This window comes from Rhinatrema bivittatum, chromosome 1 (assembly GCF_901001135.1).
Source record: "Rhinatrema bivittatum chromosome 1, aRhiBiv1.1, whole genome shotgun sequence".
Taxonomy (NCBI): Eukaryota; Metazoa; Chordata; class Amphibia; order Gymnophiona; family Rhinatrematidae; genus Rhinatrema; species Rhinatrema bivittatum.
Window position 1 is genome coordinate 810,016,553 of NC_042615.1, and position 18,628 is coordinate 810,035,180.

The 18,628-nt window shown below is 42.9% G+C and overlaps 1 protein-coding gene across 1 annotated transcript in view; it reads left to right on the forward strand.

Moving 5' to 3' along the window:
- The window catches only part of DNAI1 (dynein axonemal intermediate chain 1), a 730,814-nt gene that overhangs the window by 382,606 nt on the left and 329,580 nt on the right, over positions 1-18,628 (forward strand). Inside the window, exon 13 of the mRNA XM_029581328.1 lies at positions 5,136-5,383. Coding sequence (XP_029437188.1) covers positions 5,136-5,383 — 248 coding nt within the window. The remainder of the gene's footprint in view (positions 1-5,135; positions 5,384-18,628) is intronic.

Sequence of the window (18,628 nt, forward strand, 5' to 3'; positions counted from 1 at the left end):
TTCCCATCCCAGATGCTTAATTCTTTCTGTGTCGGACAGACTTCCTAATTTACTAGATATCCCTTAATTATGGACACTGTATCAAATACTACTTTTAAGAACATGCAACGGGACAATTATCTTGGAGCTCAAAATTCACGTTTTTTCTTATATTTATTTGGCTTTGCTTATATTTTTTTTTCTTTTTATTTATTACTACATTAAATAGTTATACTTCTTCATATTTAAAATATTATACTCTTTATTTATGTTCCAGTTAAACTATTATTTCTTTATTTAGTACTATGTTAAATTGTCAAACAGTTATACTGTTCCATATGTTCTACGGTTCCATGTAAAGCTCCGCTCTCTGTTGAGCAGTTATTCGTTTTATGTAAACTGGAGTGATTTGTAGTCCCTACAAGAACTTCGGTATATAAAAATTAAAAATAAATAAATAAATAAATTAAGAAATCATCTTTTTCTACCTTTTCATAGGAAAAGATATATAAAATTCTTTTTAAAGTTTCCAAACAGAAAATAAATGTACCTTACCCTGAAATACTTTGCCAGGATCATCAAGTCCATACTGTACTTATTCCATTCATTTTAGAAGGGCTAAAATAAATAAGAAGTTGGTAAAGCAAGCTGAGCCGTGGCTTCCAGAATGCTTCTAACACAGATTGGGGGGAGTGATGAGACTCCTGTGGTACAATGGTCCCCAATCTGATGTCTGCAAGTCCATCCCGGGGGTCCTGCAGAAGGGATGCAATAAAGCTAGGGAGAAAAGCAGTGGGCTGTAGCCACCTGTGATTAGGCTAAGAGAATGAGAGTGGGTCTATTATGGCCCCAAAAATGTCACCCCACCTTGCTGCAGACCAGGAGGAGGAGGCACAGAGAGAGGCTGCTCACACACCGTATTATATGAGTGGGACACCACATCCAGGCACAGCGAGGCCATGGTCCCGGGCCCAGACCTTGCCCCAGTGATATGACAGGGGGAAGGCCTGACAAGCGCCATTTTGGAAAATAGTGCTGCCTAGGGCTAGGAGGCGCCTTGAGTCCTTCCAAGCACCACATTACCATATTTTGAGGTAATGGGGTATGGGAGGGGGACGAGAGGAGATGCACTATTGAACCAAAGAGGGTTTTTTAAAATAGATTTTGGGGTCCAAGGGGGTGAAAGGGGTCCCAATTATACACTATTCCACAAATGAGGTGTTCTAATCTTGGAGTTTGGGAGGGATGGAAAAGGGTACGGTATGTCCCAATCTTTGTAATTTGTGTTATGAAAATGGTGCTGGGAGGCTACTATTTGAACACTGTTGATTCGGTTTGGATTGGGGGGGGGGGGGGAGGCTTCATTGTGCATATCTATTTTTGCACTTTTGTTGTCAGGGTTGCCTCAGTTGGTGGCCCTGGGGTGAGGAGGTAGGGGGATCAAGGGAAATCCCCTGGCACTTTTATAAAATATTGGCCACTTTTTTATTTGGTACTTGGGCCTTTAAATCTACTGTGTGAGCATCGGGACCCAAATTAGGGTCTTAATGTTCCCTTGACAGATTAACATTTTTGGGAATGCTGTAGCTTGCAAATTTGTAAGTCAGCCGCATTATTTTATTTAAATAGGATTTGCTATGCATGAACATTCCCTGTCATGAGGGTATGGCTGGCCTTTGAGGAACCGGGGGCCCTCCTGGGAGGACCAGGCAAATTATGAGGTACTCAGGGATGCTGACAGTATGGAGGAGGGGGAATTCTCTCCAATTCCTAAGGCTGATTCTGTGATCAGTCTCTTTCACAGGGACAAGATAAGCTATTTGATTTACCAGGTAAATACTTGCCTTAGTCTGGAGGAATCAAAGCCACAGAAGGCTCTGGCATTGGATTCTGTAATCAAGGGAAAGTGAAATACCACTAGCGCCTTTTTACTCTTTCCGAAAGTAGAAGAGATGGTTGCTGAGTGGGAATCTCCGGAGTCGGGTCTTTGGATTGTTAATCTCTTACAGCGTTTTTATCTTCTTCTACTGGCTTTGGTGCAGAAGATTTATAGGTTCCATTGTATGCTGTTACCAGGCGTACTACAATTCTGGTAGAGGGGGATGCGTCCCTGAAGGATCCTCATGATAGGAAAATGGAGTCACTCCAGAGGAATTTGTTTCATTGGTGACAAGTCCGGATTTCTATTTGTTTCTCTATGGTAGCTCGGGCTGTCCTCCGTTGGATCCAGCAGCTACCGGAGAATGAGGAAGTGGCCAGGATGGAGTCTGAGATGGCCTCCGTGGGTGTGTTATAAATAGTGGTAGCCCCAGTGTGAGTGACCCACAATTTGGCCGGATACTGCAGTGAGAAGAGAAGAGTATCTTCTTTTGGAACAAAGAATTGCATATGTGAGAGAAAGCTCTACAGAGCATGGTGAGCTTGATTGAAAAATCAATATTTTCCTCTCCTCCATGCAGGGCTGGGCTCTTTAACATACCATTTGCAATATTGCAGCCTTCTGTGTAAAATCTAAGAAACAGGCGATGACCACTCTGGGCCAGTGATGAGTCTCCTGCCTTGGGCCTATACGATGAGCCCTTTCTATGCCCTTTCTATGCGCAATAGTCCCAGCGTATCAGGGTGCTGAAGCAGGCAGCCACATCTAGCAACAACTCAGGGAGGTCCATGAACTTAAAACTGTTGCAACGCGAACGTTTTCCAAATCCTCCAGTTTGTTTTCCATAGCCTCCAGCCGTTCCTCCACTTTAGTTACTGCTGCTGGGAGCCATCTTCTAAATCTGACACGCGCTATTCCATAGCCATCAAACATTGAGCAGTTGACTTGAGTCATCCCGATAGTGCTTCACATTTTTCGAAAATTTCTTAGACTTTCCCATCTAATTTAAGGTCTATTGCTTTTTTGATTGCCCCAGTGACTGTGGTGATCAGCACTTCCATCTGAGCCATCTCAGTTGCTCCCTCCATCTTATCGTCAGCCATGTTGTGGGTCTGCCAGTTGGGTTTTATCTTTCTTTATTAGCAAGCCTGTTCAAAATGATCCACTTCAAAGTACCACTTCTCTGATCAGCGCACATTACTCAATGGTAGGGCATCCAAAACGACAACAGATTTGGTCGGATTCAGCAGGCCAGGGGTGGATGGTAAGCAGGCCCAAAAGGAGCCGATCAGCAACATGTCCGGCTGCCTTCACAGCATCACGTGACCTCATTCTGTATTTTATTTTTCTTTTATCTATTTATTTATTTATATTCCACTTTTCGGCACTTCAAAATGTACATCAAAACAGATTACATTCAGGTACTATAGGTATTTCCCTATCACCACAAGGCTTACAATCTAATTTTGTATTACAAATGTTGGATGTTTTGATTGTTTTATTTGACTGTTGTACATCACCTTGGATGATTCATTTAAATCAGTAAAGCAGTTTATAAATACATTTTAAATAAATAAATGTGTATTTATTGTGATGTGAGCACTGCATACTTCATAAACCTCTAATTCTATAGTGCTTACATCATAGGATGATGGAATCCCAATGAATGTAATATTCTCAATGTTTTAGTACAAATGAAGTTGAGAGGCTGATGCTTTCGTCAGTGGAGGCAGTAGATTTATTTAACAGCTTTTTAATATACCGGTGTTCGTGCGAGCACATCACGCCGGTTTACAATATACTTGCGAAAGGAGGAAATTACAAAAAACAAGGGAGTGGGAGATGGAGCAGGTTTGAGAAAAAAGGGGGGGGGGAGAGGGGGGAAGTAAAGGAGGAAGAAGATAGTAGCTGAGAAATTAAAAGGAACATAACATTATTTACATGAGAGGCAATAAATGAGGGATAAACATTGTCACAAAGTTACAGCGGATAATGAAGGAAATATGGATTGTATGGAGTATATATATGGAGGCTTATTTACGGTAGTTATGGCAAGTTATGAGGAGCATATATATATGCTTATTTACAGCAGTTATGGCAGGAGAAGAAAGACAATTAATTTTAACTTTTAACATGCAGATTGTACAGGTTGTAAGGTAGATGGGGTGCGGTAAAGTGTAAGGTGGGGGGGGTATAGGGTGGGTGGGTGGTGGGCGGTACTGTGACTAGGGGGGTTTCAGGGGGTAGGCTACGAGGGGTTGGGTTCGGGGTAGGCCTGTCTGAAGAGCCAGGTCTTAATGCCTTTTTTGAAGTTGGGTAGTGAGGGTTCAAGACGGAGGTGTGTGGGGAGGGAGTTCCAGAGGGCGGGGCCTGCAATGGTGAAGGCTCTTTCTCTGGTGGTGGAGAGGCGGGCTGTTTTGAGGGGGGGGGTGTGGAGGGTGCCTGTAGATGTGGATCTTGTCTGGCGGGTTGAGATGTGGAAGTGGGGCATTTCCTTAAGCCAGGGGGAGTTGTTTTTGTAGAGAGTGTTGTGTAGAATAGTTAGGGTCTTATATTGGGCGTGGAATTGGATGGGCAGCCAGTGCAGGTCAACTAGGATAGGTGTAATATGCTCTCTTCTACGTGTGTTTGTAAGGATTCGTGCCATGGCGTTCTGAAGAGTTTGGAGTGGTTTGATTGTGGAGTATGGAAGGCCTAGTAGAAGGGCATTACAGTAGTCCATCTTGGAGAAGATAGTGGACTGTAGGACTAATCTGAAATCTTGAGTATGGAGTAAAGGCTTGAGCTTTTTAAGGATCTGGAGTTTGTAGAAGCCTGCTTTAAGAAGGGACTTGATGTGTGGCTTGAAGTTCAGGTGTTGGTCGAGTGTGACTCCCAAGTCTCTTACGGAGAGGGGTAGTGTGGGAGAGATGAGGGGGGGCGGTGGCGTGGTGGAGGAGTCGTATTCAGATGAGATAAGCTGGCAACTACAGATGAGATAAGCTGGCAACTACCAGAATTGTGCCTCTGCTCTTGAAACAATGACAGAAAGCCAGCATTGTGAGGAAGCACAGAAAAACAGAGCGGATGGAAAAGATCTGATACATGAAATTAAATGGAAGGAAGGGTTCAGAAAATGATCCCATTGACTTTATTTCAGAGATATATGAACAAGAAAAAGAGCATCCAGCCTTGTCTGATTGGTGGTGACCTCCCTCTATGAAGTTAATATTCTTATTACATAGATGTGTATATTCTACTTAATTCCTTCATAATATTTGATTTTGCCTTTGTCCAGATGATTTTTTGAAGCAGACTCAAGGAATGCTACTTTTGTACAGCCTGAAGAACCCCTCCTTTCCAGAGTTCATCTTTAATACTGAGACTGGAATTATGTGCTTGGACATCCACCTGGAACATCCCTACATTTTGGCTGTGGGCTTCTATGATGGCAACGTGGCAATCTACAATTTGAAAAAGCCAAGCTCCCAAGCAAATTATAAGAGCTCGTCCAGTTCAGGCAAACACACAGACCCTGTGTGGCAGGTCAGTTCCCTGGCAGTGACTAATCCTTTGCGGTTCTGTCCTGTATTTATCAAATGAATCACGTCTGTATGGGGGGTAGTTAGTCTGACGAGTAATGACTGGCAGTTCATAGGAGTCCTTGGGGATAACTAAATATGAGCAATGACATTCACTGAAATTGTTGGACACTTTTTTCTTTCCTAATCTCTGTTTGTCCTGTTCCTTTTAATTGTATTTAATGACCAATTTCAGCGAATGAAAGATGCCAAACCAGGAGCTATGCCCAACCAGGTGCAGTTCTCCTTCCTCCGCTTCACATTCATTCCTCTTTCCCTGAGGACTTTTTCTCCCTCCTGGCCGGGTATAACTTGAGCCCTCAGCTGATGGCTGGAGGTACAAGAGGGGGAACAAAGAAAAAAAGGGCTGCTCCTTGGAGGAGAAATTTAAGAAAGGGAGACTGACTTACTCGCCCTCCGCACTTCTTCTTCCTATTGTGTTCAGATCTGCTTTCCCCTCTTTTTTTTTTTATAGTTTTTAAACCAGCACACCTCCTTTAAAGTTGAGCCCAGTGATTTTCTCAGCCAGCAGTGACCTGTATGGTCAAACTCCGGCCAGATGTTAACATGATGGAAAGGAGCCTGGGCATTAGCTTTCTTATTGATCCTGTAAGAAGTAAAGCTGAAGATGACAAGGCCTGAAATGGCCACTAGCAAGGACGGTGAAGGCCATTACTGTAACAGATTTTGGGCATGCTGAGGAGGGCATTAAGCGGTAAGAAAAAGGGTGGAGAGGTCAGTTAAACATTATGGGGAGAAGGAGTTGGATTGCTTATGAAAACTCATATGTGCTTCTAGCCAAGTGTGCAAACCTCAACAGGGCAGACTGAGTGGGTCATTTTGGTCTTTATCTTCCATCATATGCTATGCATATTACTCTGATTGCATGCTTGACATTTATTTTATTTATTTATTTATTTAAAAACTTTTCTATACTGTCGCTAAGTTATATACCATCGTAACGGTTTACAAATAGGCACATAGACTAAGGTAAGTAAATGTAGGATATCGTACATTCTAACAGGTGCCAATAAAGTTCAGTTACAATTTCATAAATAAAATCATTATTTGAGTAATGTTGGTCAAGTCCAGGTATATTATTGAGTTACTATCTCTTTGAGATATTACTTCTTAAATGTAGGATTGAGTAAATTCATTTTCATCTGCATTACCCTGTACTTTCATTCTCTACCCTCCACACTCTTTAGTGAAGGTTTTTTTAAAGAGCCATGTTTTTAAATTTTTCTTAAAAGTTTTGAGATTATTCTGTAATCTGAGTTCAGGAGGCATCGTGTTCCATAGTATGGGCCCAGCCAATGATAAAGCCCTTTCTCTCACTTGGGTTAATTTTGCTGACTTTACTGAAGGGATTGTTAGTAGTGCTTTGTTTGCTGAGCAGAGGTTTCTTTGTGGAACATGTACTCGTAAGGCTGTGTTTAGCCAGTCTGCTTCTTTATCATATATTAGTTTGTGTATGGTGCATAAGGCCTTGTATTTTATCCTGTATTCGATAGGTAACCAATGTAAGTCTGCTAGAGTTTTGGTTATATGGTCCTTCCATGTGCACAAAAGCCAACTCTGTAAAGGCTGACATCAATGCCTGGAGCAGTGTGGCTGTAATGAGCTGTGGAAGAAGTTAGAAGGAAAGAGCTCAGTAACCCACATTCCAGTGGAAACACTGAGAGGAGAGGATCACCTTGCTGGTGGCTGAAAGGAATCAGTAAGTTTTTGCTTGGGACATTGACATTGACTTTTTTAAAAGTATTGGGGCAAAGTTAACTATTTGGGAATATTATTTAGTGTGTTTGTGTGTTTGTGCCTTTAATAGGCAGTCAGTGAATAAAACAAGTTAGACTGTTTGCATTTTTAAATAGTCAGTCAATAAGGTAGCAGTAGGTTGGCAGTGAATAAATAAACAAGTTAGACTGTTTGTATTTAGTCAGTCAATAAGGTAGCAGTAGGTAGTGTGTTTATTTTTTAAAAGTCTGCCTGACTATTAAAGTGTCCTCCAGACTTTTAAAGAGCTAAGTGTTTTATTTAATAATAACTGAGTGCATTGTATTGAAAAACAAAAAAAAAACACAAAAAAAAACCCCCACAAAAAAGTAGCCAGAAGCTAGAAATAAGCTAGGAGCAGTATATACCAAAGTAAAAAAGTTGAATAGTTCAGCTCAGTTACTCACCTTGGAAAGGTGTTGAGGTAGTGTGATTAGGTTTGAATAGGGAACAACATTTGTTAATCAAGGGAGCTGTGAGTCACTCAGGCTGACTAACTAAAGTTAGACTGTTTGTAATTCCCAACCCTCCCACCCCTCGCCCACCCACCCCAAGCTCATCCCTTAATTTATAGGCAGGTGCCACTTGCACAAAAAAAAAAAAACCCCATCAACAAAAACTTTATTGAGAATTCGATCAGACCCCAGTAGGCCACTACCAGACATATAGTGAATTCACTAATACATTTAAAGGAACTTAGACACATTCCTACTCCCATAGCAACCTAAAACTTAACTAGGAACTGATCAAAATTGAGATGAAGGCAGCAGTCCAGCAGCAAGAGGGGGGCTTCCCAGTCTTTTGCATCGAGTGTCACATGTATGATTTTTTACCCACCGGTGAGAAGTTGTACATGTGCATGCGATGCAAAGAGCTCCTGGCTCTCAGAGAACGAGTCCGATCTCTGGAGGCTAGAGTGGCAGACCTGGAGGAGCTGAGGGAGACAGAGAGGTATATAGATGAGACCTTCAGGGACATAGTAGTCCAGTCCCAACTTCAGACTGGCAGCCCTGGTGCTGCCTTGGAGGAAGAAGGTCTCATAATGGGAGAGCACCAACCAGATGTAGCAGGAAAGGATCCTGTAGCAAGGACCTGCTCTCTAGGTGATGCATTGTCCTTTCGCACTGAGGATATCTCCCCAAGGCCTACTGCCCAGGAGGGAAGGGTTAGGTCGGCCGTCATAGTTGGTGATTCGATTATTAGGCATGTAGATAGCTGGGTGGCGGGTGGGCGTGAGGATCGCCTGGTAACATGCCTACCTGGTGCGAAGGTGGCGGACCTCACGCGTCACCTAGATAGGATTTTAGACAGTGCTGGGGAGGAGCCGGCTGTCGTGGTACACGTGGGCACCAACGACATAGGAAAATGTGGGAGGGAGGTTCTGGAAGCCAAATTTAGGCTCTTAGGTAGAAAGATTAAATCCAGAACCTCCAGGGTAGCATTCTCTGAAATGCTCCCTTTTCCACGCGCAGGTCACCAGAGGCAGGCAGAGCTCCGGAGTCTCAATGCGTGGATGAGACGATGGTGCAAGGAAGAGGGATTCAGTTTTGTTAGGAACTGGGGAACCTTTTGGGGAAGGGGGAGTCTCTTCCGAAGGGATGGGCTCCACCTTAACCAGGGTGGAACCAGACTGCTGGCGCTAACCTTTAAAAAGGAGATAGAGCAGCTTTTAAACTAGAACAAAGGGGAAAGCCAACAGTCGCTCAGCAGCGCATGGTTCGGAGAGATGTATCTTTAAAGGATACTAATGATGCATTAGAATTAGGGCATCCCGACAGTGAGGTTCCAATAATTAGAAAAGTAGTCCAAGTGCCTGTAACTAAAAACTCACCTGAGCTAAAAAATTCTAACTTATCCCTATCAATTAAAAAGCAGAATAAAAATACAATCAAAAAACAAACTTTGAAATGTTTGTATGCTAATGCCAGAAGTCTAAGAAGTAAGATGGGAGAATTAGAATGTATAGCAGTAAATGATGACATAGACTTAATTGGCATCTCAGAGACATGGTGGAAAGAGGATAACCAATGGGACAGTGCTATACCGGGGTACAAATTATATCGCAATGACAGAGAGGAGCAGTCGGGAGGAGGTGTGGCACTTTATGTCCGGGATGGCATAGAGTCCAACAGGATAAACATCCTGCATGAGACTAAATACAAAATTGAATCTTTATGGGTAGAAATCCCTTGTGTATCAGGGAAGACTACAGTGATAGGGGTATACTACCGTCCACCTGGTCAAGATGGTGAGATGGACAGTGAAATGCTAAGAGAAATTAGGGAAGCTAACCAAATTGGTAGTGCAGTAATAATGGGAGACTTCAATTACCCCAATATAGACTGGGTAAATGTATCATCGGGTCACGCTAGAGAGATAACGTTCCTGGATGGAATAAATGATAGCTTTATGGAGCAATTGGTTCAGGAACCGACGAGAGAGGGAGCAATTTTAGATCTAATTCTCAGTGGAGCACAGGACTTGGTGAGAGAGGTAACGGTGGTGGGGCCACTTGGCAATAGTGATCATAATATGATCAAATTTGATTTAATGACTGGAAAAGGAACAGTGTGCAAATCCAAGGCTCTCGTGCTAAACTTTCAAAAGGGAAACTTTGATAAAATGAGAAAAATTGTTAGAAAAAAACTGAAAGGAGCAGCTACAAAAGTAAAAAATGTCCAAGAGGCGTGGTCATTGTTAAAAAAATACCATTCTAGAAGCACAGTCCAGATGTATTCCACACATTAAGAAAGGTGGAAAGAAGGCAAAACGATTACGGGCATGGTTAAAAGGGGAGGTGAAAGAAGCTATTTTAGCCAAAAGATCTTCATTTAAAAATTGGAAGAAGGATCCAACAGAAGAAAATAGGATAAAGCATAAACATTGGCAAGTTAAATGTAAGACATTGATAAGACAGGCTAAGAGAGAATTTGAAAAGAAGTTGGCTGTAGAGGCCAAAACTCACAGTAAAAACTTTTTAAAATATATCCGAAGCAGAAAGCCTGTGAGGGAGTCAGTTGGACCGTTAGATGATCGAGGGGTTAAAGGGGCACTTAGAGAAGATAAGGCCATCGCGGAAAGATTAAATGATTTCTTTGCTTCGGTGTTTACTGAAGAGGATGTTGGGGAGGTACCCGTAATGGAGAAGGTTTTCATGGGTAATGATTCAGATGGACTGAATCAAATCACGGTGAACCTAGAAGATGTGGTAGGCCTGATTGACAAACTGAAGAGTAGTAAATCACCTGGACCGGATGGTATACACCCCAGAGTTCTGAAGGAACTAAAAAATGAAATTTCAGACCTATTAGTAAAAATTTGTAACTTATCATTAAAATCATCCATTGTACCTGAAGACTGGAGGATAGCAAATGTAACCCCAATATTTAAAAAGGGCTCCAGGGGCGATCCGGGAAACTACAGACCGGTTAGCCTGACTTCAGTGCCAGGAAAAATAGTGGAAAGTGTTCTAAACATCAAAATCACAGAACATATAGAAAGACATTGTTTAATGGAACAAAGTCAGCATGGCTTTACCCAGGGCAAGTCTTGCCTCACAAATCTGCTTCACTTTTTTGAAGGAGTTAATAAACATGTGGATAAAGGTGAACCGGTAGATATAGTATACTTGGATTTTCAGAAGGCGTTTGACAAAGTTCCTCATGAGAGGCTTCTAGGAAAAGTAAAAAGTCATGGGATAGGTGGCGATGTCCTTTCGTGGATTGCAAACTGGCTAAAAGACAGGAAACAGAGAGTAGGATTAAATGGGCAATTTTCTCAGTGGAAGGGAGTGGACAGTGGAGTGCCTCAGGGATCTGTATTGGGACCCTTACTGTTCAATATATTTATAAATGATCTGGAAAGAAATACGACGAGTGAGATAATCAAATTTGCAGATGACACAAAATTGTGCAGAGTAGTTAAATCACAAGGAGATTGTGATAAATTGCAGGAAGACCTTGTGAGACTGGAAAATTGGGCATCCAAATGGCAGATGAAATTTAATGTGGATAAGTGCAAGGTGATGCATATAGGGAAAAATAACCCATGCTATAATTACACGATGTTGGGTTCCATATTAGGTGCTACAACCCAAGAAAGAGATCTAGGTGTCATAGTGGATAACACATTGAAATTGTCGGTTCAGTGTGCTGTGGCAGTCAAAAAAGCAAACAGAATGTTGGGAATTATTAGAAAAGGAATGATGAATAAAACGTAAAATGTCATAATGCCTCTGTATCGCTCCATGGTGAGACCGCACCTTGAATACTGTGTACAATTCTGGTCGCCGCATCTCAAAAAAGATATAATTGCGATGGAGAAGGTACAGAGAAGGGCTACCAAAATGATAAGGGGAATGGAACAACTCCCCTATGAGGAAAGACTAAAGAGGTTAGGACTTTTCAGCTTGGAGAAGAGACGACTGAGGGGGGATATGATAGAGGTGTTTAAAATCATGAGAGGTCTAGAACGGGTAGATGTGAATCGGTTATTTACTCTTTCGGATAGTAGAAGGACTAGGGGACACTCCATGAAGTTAGCATGGGGCACATTTAAAACTAATCGGAGAAAGTTCTTTTTTACTCAACGCACAATTAAACTCTGGAATTTGTTGCCAGAGAATGTGGTTCGTGCAGTTAGTATAGCTGTGTTTAAAAAAGGATTGGATAAGTTCTTGGAGGAGAAGTCCATTACCTGCTATTAAGTTCACTTAGAGAATAGCCACTGCCATTAGCAATGGTTACATGGAATAGACTTAGTTTTTGGGTACTTGCCAGGTTCTTATGGCCTGGATTGGCCACTGTTGGAAACAGGATGCTGGGCTTGATGGACCCTTGGTCTGACCCAGTATGGCATTTTCTTATGTTCTTATGTTCTTAGAAGAGTATAGAAAAGTCACCAATTGATACAGATTGTCGAGTCAGGGGGGCTAGGGGCACTGGTAGGTAACAGACAGACCAGTGTTCTCTTTAGCACAAGGTAGAGGTGAGTGATTCAGCAAGAGGAATCGGAGGAGGAAAGGTGCAGTTCTAATTCTGTAGTTGACTTTCGAACAACATAGGGAGTCAAGAATGGGGGAAGGCAACCTCCTTGAATACCATGTTGCATCATAATCTTGTAGGGAGGGAAGACTAAAAGTTATGCAGGACAGGAAGAGTGGCTCCCATCTAAGCAGAGTTCAGCTTTATTTATTTATTTCAAAGATTTATAGCCCGCCCTTATCACAATGTTGCAAGTTAGAGGAAATTATGAGGGGATGGTGTTGAAGAGATCAGAACTGTGCCCGCAGAATTGTCAGGAGGGCTGAGTTCCATTTGGGAGTACAGACGTTTGTACATTATCTGAGGAAATTGACAGCAATAAAATATAACACTCTCCTCAAATTGAATGCTATCTGGGAACTATTTCATTCTTCATTGGTAAGGGCTAAGATCTGAGATACAGTCTGGAAATGAGCGTTATTTGCAATTTGTAAGGTTGGGAATGCATTTTTAATAGGGATGGGTGGGTGGGTGGGGTGGGTTTTTTTTCTTTACATCAAATTTACTGTTTTTATTTCTATGCTGTGTATCTTTCACAGGGATGATTGTTCTTTTTGTATAAAAGCAAGTTTGCTTACCGTAAACGGTGTTTCCATAGATAGCAGGATGAATTAGCCATGCTGTCATGGGATCTGTCAATCAGGCCCGGGAGACGGAGCTTGTCAAAGCAGAGATCAGAGCTTTGCTCTCTGTGGCTGTGTTCCCGCGCAGGAAAGTATCAGAATCTCCTCAGTCTGTGATTAAGCTGTAGTGTAGTCGAAGACTTGGTGACTGCCAGGGAGGAGGGAGGGTCAGCATGGCTAATTCATCCTCTATCTACGGAAACATCGTTTACGGTAAGCAAACTTGCTTTTTCCCGTCGATAGCAGGGCTGAATTAGCCATGCTGTCATGGGAGTCCAAAGCTCCTGATCATGTCATTTATAGCATATATGGTTGGACGTGATCTTTGACAGTGTGGCAGTCACCGTGGACAGGAGGATAGAGATTGCAGTATTGCTTGTCCTATCTTCGCATCCGTGGCTGCTTGCTGGTCAAGGCAGTAATGAGATGTGAAGGTATGCAGTGATGACCATGTAGCTGCCTTGCAAATGTCTATGGGTTGCACATTCTTCAGGTGTGCTAAGGATGTTGCTACTGCTCTGACTTGGTGAGCTCTAGGAGTAGACTGTAAATGTAAATTCTGTTTGTCGTAGCAGAATTTGATGCACTGCGCTATCCAACTGGAGATGGTGCATTTAGCCACTGGCAGTCCAGGTGCCTTCGGGTCGTAGGAAACAAAGAGTTGAGAAACACGGGAGTCCGAGTTCGTTCTTTCTTTGTAGTGTGTAAAAGCTCTTTTGCAATCCAGTGTGTGCAGTAGTTTTTCCCTATCGTTTGCATGAGGTTTAGGGAAAAAAGTTGGTAATTCCATTGTCTGATTGAGATGGAATGGGGTAACTACTTTCGGTAGGAAGGATGGGTGAGTTCGTAGAACTACCTTCTGTTGATGAAATTGCAAGTATGGAGGATAATGGACCAAAGCTTGTAACTCACTAACTCTTTGTGCTGATGTTACTGCAACCAGGAATACCATCTTCCAAGTGAGGTATTTAATGTGTGCTGAGTCCATGGGTTCAAATGGGAAAAGCATTAGCTATTCCAGAACTATGTTGAGTTTCCATGGAACTGGAGGATGAATGTATGTTAAACCCTTTATGAAATGAGTCAGTAATGGGTGATTGGATATAGGAATGTCATTGATTGGTCTATGATAGGCGCCTATGGCGCTGAGGTGAACTCTGATGGATGATGTTGCTAGACCAGCTACATATAGTGTATAAAGATAATCAATGAGCAATTCCGGGGAACAGTCCAGTGGTGGTACACCTTTGGAAGTGCACCAGGCAGAGCAGCGTTTCCATTTATAGCTATAATTTTTCCTGGTTGAGAGTTTCCTTGATTGTAACAAAATGAATTGTGCTGAAGTGGAAACTCCTTGTTCTGTCAGAAGGAGCCTTTCAATCTCCAAGCTGTCAAGTGTAGAGATGAATGTAGCGGGTGTAGTAGTATTCCTTGATCTTGGCTGAGAAGATCTTGACGATTTGGTAATAGAATTGGATCCTTGATGGATAGTCGAAGTAGGAAACTGTACCATGGTTGCCTCGGCCATGCCGGGGCTATGAGTATCAGTTGAGCCTTGTCCGCTATGCACTTCTGAATTGTTCTTGTTATGAGAGGTATGGGAGGAAAGGCATAGAGAAGGCCTGTCGTCCACGGAATGAGGAAGGCATCTTGAGCGATCCTGAATTGGCTTGGTCTTATTGAGCAGAATTTGGGAACTTGAGAATTGATCTCTGTTGCAAAGAGATCTATGGAAGAAATATGTCCTGGACTACTTCTGTATTGAGTGTCCATTCGTGCGGATGAAAGATGCGGCTTAGTCTGTCCATTCTTGTGTTTGCAATTCCAGGTAGGTAAGTTGCTTGTAGATGTATGCAATTTTTGTGAGCATGTTTGAAGATTGTCAGGGTCTCTTTGCAGAGGGACCATGAACCAGACCCTCCTTGTTTGTTGATGTAAAACATTGCTACTTGGTTGTCTGTGTAGATCATGACCCTGCGTCCCTTCAGGTGGTCTTGGAAGACTCGCAATGCGTTGCGAATCGCTCTGAGTTCCAATAGATTTATTTGTAGATTTTGTTCTGAGAGTGTCCATAACCCTTGGGTTTCGTAAATCTCAAGGTGTGCACCCCATCCCTTGTGAGACGCATCTGTGGTTAGAACTGCATTGTGAGGAGGGGGGGCTGAACAATGCTCCCTTGGACAAGGTGGAGTCTAGGAGCCACCATGCTATATCTTTTTTCATTTCTGCGGTCAGCGATACCTTCTGCGTCAATGGTTGTGAATGCTGTTTCCATTGGCGCTTTAGACCCCATTGTAGGCGTCTCATGTGTAGCCTGGTGTTGGGAACCATGAAGTTCACCGCTGCCATGTGGCCCAGAATTACCAGGACTTGTCTTGCTGACGGTCTGTGAGTATGTTTCAAGGTATGTAGAAGTTGACGGAAATGTGATATTCTGTCGTCTGGGAGGTATGCTCTGTTGCACGTAGTGTCCAGGCATGCGCCTATGAACTGTAACTTCTGTGTTGGTTGTAGGTGTGATTTCTGAAAATTTATCACCAACCCTAGTTCTTGCAAGCAGTGTATCACCCGATTGAGGTGATCCTGTAAGATGTTCGGAGTTGAGGCGATTATGAGCCAATCGTCCAGATATGGAAAGATGGTTATACCTTGTTTCCTGAGATGAGCCACCACCACTACCATGCATTTGGTGAAAACTCTGGGTGCAGCCGAAAGGCCAAAGGGAAGAACTTTGTACTGGTAGTGTTGATGTCTGTAGCGAAAGCACAGGTAACGCCACGATGAAGGATGGATTGGAATGTGCGTGTAAGCATCCTTCAGATCAATGGAGCACATCCAATCGTTTGTTTGAATGAGAGGAAGAATTGACTTCAACGATACCATTTTGAATTTCTCCTTGATGAGAAATTTGTTCAACTCCCTTAGGTCTAGTATTGGGCGAAGGCCCCCAGACTTCTTTGGTATGAGGAAGTACGGGGAATAAAAAGCTGCTAAATTGGGATGTGGGTGGATTTGTCAAATTGCTTGTTGTTTGAGAAGCAAAGCAATTTCTTCCCCCAGTTGTGGATGGGAATTGTGTGTTTTGAGAGTGGAAAGATGGGGCAAGATGGGTTTTGTGAGAAATTGGAGTTGGTAACCTTGACGTACTATCTCCAGAACCCATTGATCTGATGTTATTGTTTCCCAGGCTTTCAGGCAAGCACGAATTCTGCCTGGAGGAGCTTGATGTTGTGGTGGCGGCTGAGTAACTAAAAAGATGAGGTCGCTTTTGCTGTAGTAGTAGGCTGTTGGGCCTGCTGTCTTTGATTACGTGGTTTACCTCTTCGTTGATTTGATGTATTGGTTTGTGGAGCAGGATGCTGGTAGGAAGGGTATGGCTGGTTACGAAACGTTTGATAAGATCTATAGGGTCATCTGGCATAAGGCTGTCTACGAGTAGATGCCACATAACGACGTGCAGTCGAGTAAATAGGATTCGATGTTAGAGATTGTACTGCTAGAGCTTCCTCTTTTAATTTACTTTTAATTTACTTTACCGAACAGGTTATCTCCTGTGCATGGGAGGTTTGTTAGTTTCTCATGCAAGTCATCCCGTATGGAACTTGAACGTAACCATGCTAGTCTGCAGGCTGCAATAGCTGCTGCAGATGCCCTGGATGATGTTTCATGTGCCTCATAGATTGACCTCAAGAGATGTCGAGAACATTCTTCCATGTCATGAAGAGGCTGAGGTATCTGTTCAGCTACTGAGGAATGTATACCTTTCATAGCTTGCATACACTCATATAGATATTGTACCATGTAGAACTGATGTTGCATAATTCTTTCGGTTAACATCGAGTTATGGTATATTTTCCTGCCAAACTCATCCAAATATTTGTTGTCTTTTCCCGGTGGGAAAGTAGTGTGCAACTTTGTTTTCCTGAACCTTTGCATCGCCGACTCTACTACAATTGATGCGTGAGGTAATTGTGGTAGAGTGTATAGTGATGCTTTTTTCATACGAAATTTCATGTCTGTTTTCCTGGAAACAGCTGCAGTTGTATAAGGCGCTTCCCAGGATTTTTGTAAGACCGAATGCAGGATCTCTTGTGATGGAAGAGATGTTGGTTCCACCTGAGTATCAAATATCTTTAGAAGTCCAAGGGTTTCCGCTCTAGGGTCTGTTTCTTATTGGACCTCTAGGTGTAGAATGGTACCCATTTTTTCTATGAATTTTGGGTATGTAAGGTCTTCAGGAGGGGAATACGGCTCCTGTAGTTGGTCCTGCGTATCTGACAGACATCCCACCGATGATGATGGGGATGTTTGTATTGAAGGAGAATCAAAAGATGTATCCTGTATATGAGTTGGCGAGGCTGGTTGGTTTATCCTGGGAGATGTCAGTGGTTCTGCCGACTGCTCTTCATTAGACTGTGCTTTATGTTTTGTAGCATTGTCCTCAGAAGTATTAGTCATTTTAAATGATGATTGAAGCGTGTCGTAAAATCCTGCTAGAGACTGCGACAATTGAAAAAATGCTTCTCTTGTATGTGAGGGCTTTACCATACGATTGTCTTGTTGTTGTGAGATTGTTGTTGGAGGTGAAGTTGTAGGAACTTCCCTATCTCTCTGTGTCTTATTTATTGGAGTATTTCTTAAGTCTTCCGAATCTGAAGAAGTGGTAGAGGAAAGAATTTGTACCACTTCCCTTAATGAGCCGGTAGTAGATGGAACTTTATGAGATGATTTAGAAGTCGAAGGACTCATCTCCCATGTAGCACTCCTCTTTTTTAATCTTTTAGAATGGGAGTGATTTGAGTACTTATGATAGTCCTCAGATGATGACTCAGTATCTGTGAATTCAGCCTCGGAAGAAGAACTGTGTGAAGGGTATCGTTTTCTCTTCAACCTTCTCCTTAATTTTTGAGGCGAATAATTTTGGTTTCTACGTGCAGATTTTGATCTATGCGCTGATTTAGATTTATGCGCGGATATGTGTTTACGCGCAGATGTAGAGGTATGCGCAGGTATGCGCGTATGCGCGACTGTAGACTTATGCGCGCTTGAATATCTGTGCGCGGAAGTAGAACTGTGCGCGGTTGTAGTTTTATGCACATATTTCTTTGATCCCGAGCGCACAGGGTTTATCGGCGCCATGCGCATAAGCTTTCTTACAGTCTGCACCGTGCGCGCAGGTGTTTCCGGCGCCGTGTGCATAGGTGTTTCCGGCGCCGTGCGCATATCTGGTCGGCGTGGTGGTGTCTTCTGCGCCGTGCGCGCCGGAAGCGCTAGGTTGCGTGCAGACTCTGTCTTCGGCGCCGGTATATGCGCACTTGGCGCAGAAGTCGTTGGCGCCAAGGTTTCCTTTTCCGATGAGGTATGTTGCGGCTCTTTAGGCACTGAGGATTTCTGAGAATCCATTGGCCTTAGTCTTTTTGGCTTTCCATTACCTCCTAGAATGGAGGATTTAGGATCCGACGAGAAAGTTTTCTTTTTTGTTGGAGCCGAAGAAGTTAACGGGCCCGGTGATGAGTGAGCCTCCGACGGATCCCGTGAGGCAAACAGTTCTTGAAGCCTATAAGCCCTTTGTTTTAATGCTCTAGGTGACATTTTAGAGCAATACTCACAATTCTCTGGTTTGTGGTGTGGTCCGAGACATTTATAACATCGGTCGTGACCGACATTCTTTTACCACACGGACAGGGTTTAAACCCCGGTTTTGACATTTTAATCTGTTTTGTTTTTTTTTTTGGTTTTTTTTTTAAACTGAGGAGAGATCAGTTCCGC